Source organism: Ictalurus punctatus, chromosome 28 (assembly GCF_001660625.3).
Source record: "Ictalurus punctatus breed USDA103 chromosome 28, Coco_2.0, whole genome shotgun sequence".
Lineage (NCBI taxonomy): Eukaryota > Metazoa > Chordata > Actinopteri > Siluriformes > Ictaluridae > Ictalurus > Ictalurus punctatus.
In genome coordinates, this window is record NC_030443.2 from 16197837 (window position 1) to 16203391 (window position 5555).

The 5555-nt window shown below is 38.0% G+C and overlaps 1 protein-coding gene across 1 annotated transcript; it reads right to left on the minus strand.

The window, feature by feature from the left end:
- Positions 1–2151: 2151 nt before the first annotated feature.
- Positions 2152–5287, minus strand: si:ch211-202f5.3 (uncharacterized). The gene is made up of 2 exons (XM_047151959.2): positions 5061–5287; positions 2152–4279 (listed from the first exon to the last, which is right to left on the minus strand). Exon 2 carries the CDS (start codon positions 4116–4118, stop codon positions 3819–3821), a length of 300 nt encoding a protein of 99 aa, XP_047007915.1. The 5' UTR covers positions 4119–4279; positions 5061–5287; the 3' UTR covers positions 2152–3818.
- Positions 5288–5555: the final 268 nt, after the last annotated feature.

Genomic DNA, 5555 nt, shown 5'->3' on the forward strand with positions numbered 1-5555 from the left:
GAGTTGTGTTGTCTGCTTTTCTGGTTTCGAGTTTTATTTTTTGCAAAATGGCTTAATAACTAGCCTGGGTTTGTAAATGTTAAATATATTAATATTGATAAAGTTTTAGGATTTATACATTTTAATTTGTGAACTTGTGTGTTCAAGTTACAGCACATATAAAATAAATAAATTAATTAATAATAATAATTTTAAAAAAAAATCAGTTTAACATTGCCAAAATGCCAGTCATGTGGAAAAGCATTAGTTTATGTAAATTAGAACAAAAGGCCAGACCGCATCTGAATAAGATTCACTTTGGGTCATGGGTCCTGAGAGTTTCGCTGGTTTTCGGAAAGCGAAAGGCAAAGGCAGGAAGTTGGTTGTTTTGCTTTTTTCTTTCTTAACTGGAATTCAATTCAATTAAATTTTATTCGAATAGCGCCGTCAACAATGAATTTTGCCTCAAAGCAGCTTTACAGAAATATATAAACACAGGATACAGATTTGAGTTTATCCCTATGGAACGAGCCGGTGGTGAGGAAAAAACTCCCTAAGATGATATGAGGAAAAAACCTTGAGAGGAACCAGACTCCGAAAGGATCCCGTCCTCATCTGGGTAACAACGGATCATCTAAAAGTAAAGGGAAGTTCATTATGGTTTTTATATGAAGTCTGTTTTGTTGAACTAGTCCACTGTTCACTAAAGGAGATTTGAGTGCAAAACTGTATGTTGCAATTACTGTCGTAACACTATCGCAGCAACCGTAGTCCCAGCAACCACAGCGAGAATGTCCACGTGGACTTCAGGTCCAAAACCATTTCCGTAGTACTTCATGCGGCACCGTCCTCAGCTTGTCTACTTCAATATAAAGTCTTAAATAATGCTGAGATACCGTCGAATAATGTTCTACAAACCATAATCCTGTGTGTGTGCTAAGATTGTCTACTACTATCTCTAAACAAGGAAGCGGAATTTATGTGAAAAGTCATAAACCACCTTTAAAAAAGCAAGTTCTATCTATTTACAATGGATTAGGTGTCGAGAGGCTCTTGATTGGTGCAATTTACTGATTAGACACACAAACTTGAGCTTTTCCTCTAAATACAGTGAAAAAATACATTTTTGCCCCGTTAAATGAAAAGTCCACCCTGATACACATTAAATGTGTTATTAATGGCACATTTATGAAATATTGAGAGTTTAGAGGTAGTTTGTTGGTTGGTGCTGTAATTGTTTCTGTTCCTGTGAGACGTTAGCAGTATTCAAGTTAGTCACACAGTTGTTAGCATCGTTATAATGGTGTTTAATAGCAAAAAAAAAAAGGGTTGTTCTAATCAGGGTTTGGCTCCTCAAATCAAAAGAGCACTGGCACCTTTTCTTACGTAACATTTCCAAGAGATCTTTGAAGTCATGTTAATGAGAAATCCAGCCTAGAAGGGAGTGGAGACGTTGATGCAAATATTTGCGTTAGAGCAGAGACCAGGCTAGTTAGCATGAAAGTTGAAGCTTTGGAAGCTGATTTGTTTGCACGGCGTGTGCAGATGAGGAGGTCAGAGAGCTAGACCTAATAAAGGACTAAATCCCCGCTGCATCATTGTCTTTAGATCGAGATGGAGTGAGGGCTGAAATCCTTGGCGACACTATCCGAACGGCATCATGGGTGATCTAGGAAACTAAAGTTTAAAAAGTTCAACATGTCCATGAAAGAATTTCATTATTAATAAATCTCGTACACCATTGAAGATCACATGTTGACTGTAGAGAATAATATGCAAGTCATTCAGGGTGGATTTTCCCTTTAAACTTCATACTTGGGTCACAACATGACAGTGCAAGCACCGTTCACTTGGTTAGAATCAAAACCAGTCAGTCTAGTATTCGGACATGACACTCAGCATTTCGTTCCAGGAAACGCAGCCGCGCCCTCGTATGTTCCAAACCGGTTCTGCTGCTGTGTTTGTTTTCCTTCAGGTTTGATCTCTGTGTCGGAAATGCTAGAGCTGAACTTCTTAATTTAGAAACATCTGTAGGCCTTTATAGTTTTTATATTATATATATATATATATATATATATATATATATATATATATATATATATATATATATAATATAAAAACTATGAGGTAGCTAGCAAGCATAATCATAAAGAATGATGGTCAAAACCAGGCCTCGTTCAACAGTTGTACCTTTAATACATGTGTAACCACAGTTTTAAACATGTTGTCATTTTATATTTAAGATATAAAGATATTTAAGACAAATTACATGTATATATAACTTACCAGACCAAAATAAAATTAATTTTTGGAGAAAACTGGTAGCTTCAAACATAACTAGCCTACTAATGTAATAGGCTAATAATTAAAATATAAGGACACTCACCCAAGATTATAAACACATTCATAATGTAGGTCCTTCATTTGATGTGTTAAAAAAAAAAAAAAAAAGAGTCCATAGCTCTTGTTTTGATATTGCTTTTCTTTTCTTTTTTTTCCTGCAGACTAATGCAGGTGTATGCATGATTTACCAGCAGTTGTAACCAGGTGTTGACATTAAAAACTACCCCTACTTCCATTGTAACTTATTGTGTAAATCGTAAACATGGCTGGAACTGAAATACAGATGTCAGTGGTGGTGTTAATCCAGTAGGAATTTTTTAAAATAATTTTGTCGCTTTCACGTAAATATATTTATTCCTATACTGCATCTGTTCTTTGTTATTTCCTGTGGCTCTCGAGTCAGGACTCGACATATTTCCTTTCTTTCTTCCTTGTCACGAGACCTTAATGATGTTTCACATTAACATACAGTGGGGTCTGCAAGTCTGAGAGCACTAGTGCAAAGGTTTTCTTCTTTTTTTCTATTTTTTTTTTGCATGCGTTTCTAATTTAATACATTTCAGATAATATTATCCGCAACAACTTTGAGTGAATAGTAGAATCGTATAAATATTTACATAGTTTTTTCCCATTTCAGTGTCACCTGAACACGTGCTTCACTGGAAGGGAAAGACTGGAAGAAAATGTGACCTTTTGTACAAAAACAGTCCTGCATCCTGAATATCTAAAATTCTGATCATTTCCTTGCGTTGTTTTTAAATGTTTAAAATTTAAAAAGAGAAAAAAGATTATTTCCAATTTTAATGCTCTTAGACCCAACTGCACACCAATATAGATCTTGATGTGTGAGGAATTGTGTGTATTCCCGATCTTTATCCCTAACCAGAAATGCACTGCTGGTTTTACATTTGTATGCGTCCCAGCATACGGGTGAAACTGGGTGGAAAAATTGCACTCTCTAGCAGGGTGTGGTTCACCTGAAACTTGGTCTTGTTCCTCCACCAGTATACAAAGAATCACAGAAGCGCAACGATCAAGATAAGTGGTCTCAGAGTCGAGCCTTGAGGGATCCCCGAGCACAAACCTGAATAGTGTAGCGAAGGCAAGGAATTTCAATACTGCTTGTAATCAAGCACGTTGAAACTGATCAAAGGGGCCGAATGACTTTCCTAAGTAGGGGGATGAAAATAAATTACCGTAGACATGTCATCATACTTGTTCAAAGGCATCAGGCACAACGAGAAAGTTCCATTCTAAGACCACTTTTAACTCAAATATACATCAAAATGTGTTAACACTGTTCTGTTTGCAAACCTAAACAATCTTTTAATAACGCAGTCTTTGCTAAATGTGCACTTTTCAGCAGGCTCTTGGGAAGACGGACGTTCTTTGTTGTCAATAATTCAACTAGCAGCTCCAGTTTAAAAGGCAATTCATAACTCCGTTATTCTTTCGAATGCAAATCATGCAAAGTCCACGATTTCCACCACACGTTCTCACTTCTTCCTGCGACAGCGGCAGCAGCAAGCATAGCAGCGGCTCACCTGCTCCTCGTCCTCCTTTATGGTGTAGGTGCCGTTCAGGTTGCCTTTAGCCTGTCCGTAGACGGGCACGCCGGACGGAGCGTCCCCTCCCTGGACTTTGAAACTGCCGTACGGGTTTGGGGAAGACTTCCCGTTGTACGAGCTCTCCAGTGTCATGGGGTTAATGATGACCGTGCTGGAGTCGTCGTACGAGCGCAGCTTGGCTCGGGGAATGCTGACATCACCGTAAGGGTTGTCCAATGAGAGATTCATGATTTTCAGAACAGGGGTTACGACGGGGAAAAAAGTCAAGTGAAGGAAGTTTCTGGTTCTGCAATTTAGAGTGGAGATCTCTCCGTTAGATTGCCATGGGCGTGTCTATGGGATTGATTGATTGATGCTGATCTTTACGATATTCCTGAGTGATTTGAGATCTATGGAAGGAAAATAGTAAAAAAAAAAAAAAAATACACACAATCGGTCCTTATTAGTGTGTCATTTTATGTTGGGGGCAAAAGTTTGCACACCCTTAGCATAAAGCATACAATGAAATTTAGTGTCGTAAGGTTCACAAGATTTTCACAAGTAACAAAAATGGTGTGCTGTGGAGTGGCACAAGTTAAGCATATTGGGAAAAATCAACATTACATCTGCTTAAAAGTTTGCACCCCCCCTTTATGAATGCAATGTACATATTATCTCATAACTTTTTCCTCTGAACAGCTTTTGGATCTTCTTCATTCTTCATCCCAGTACCAATTCATCTCAGTTCTAACTCGACTAAATGTCATACCAAGAGACTCAAAACCAACGGTTCTTTTCTGTTTTTTATTTCTGTAATGTATTTATTTTATTTTATTTTTTTATTGTTTTTTTTTTTTTTTAAATCCACAATGCGTTTTCTTCTCAGAGTTTTAACAAAAGTTTGTTTACTGTTTTCCCTATTCAAAAACCACGGGTAGTGCAAACTTTTGCACTGTAATGTAGCCATGACAAGCTAATCTACTGCTTATCTACTGCAAGGTGTTCCATATGAGGATAAATATTCATATCTTTTACTCCATATATTCTTTGCTGGTAAATGTCAGGACTTTTCCGTGAACTAACTCCATGAAATTCAACTTTTTCACCACATTTGTACTCGACAAGGATTTGCACACTGACAAAATAATCTAACCTCTAAAGCAGCACACAAATCAGAACAAAAGTCCGTACCTGTGAAGACCTGCTGATGTGTTGATGTGTGTGGAGAGTCAAGAGTAAAGGTGGTTAAGGTGTTATCCAAAGCCCCTGAGCAGATTTTCACGCTGTCTGCTGAGCAGAATGTGAGCTGTTCCTGTTCCTCAAGCTTAATGCAGCATACCTGAAGAGTCAGAGTTGTGTAGAGGTCGCTGTCTGAGTGAATATCGGCTTCTGCTCAAAGGAGTGTGTCTGTAACTCCACCCCTGGGTGTCCAAGCAGAGCCACAGAGCTCTGTGTGTGTGTGTGTGTATGTGAGACGAAGGGTGGGGTTGGCTCAGGAATGTCCCTTCCGCCTTTCCCAGGTACAGGTGTATTTTTCACGACATTAATGCAATGTCTTTTATCTAAGCGTAGGACTAGGTGTTTTTTGGAAACAATCAGTACTGCACAAACAGGAAATAAATCCATTGGACTTTAATATTTTATTTGCACTGAAGAGTTAAGCAAGTTAAAAGAAGTTTGCTGCAG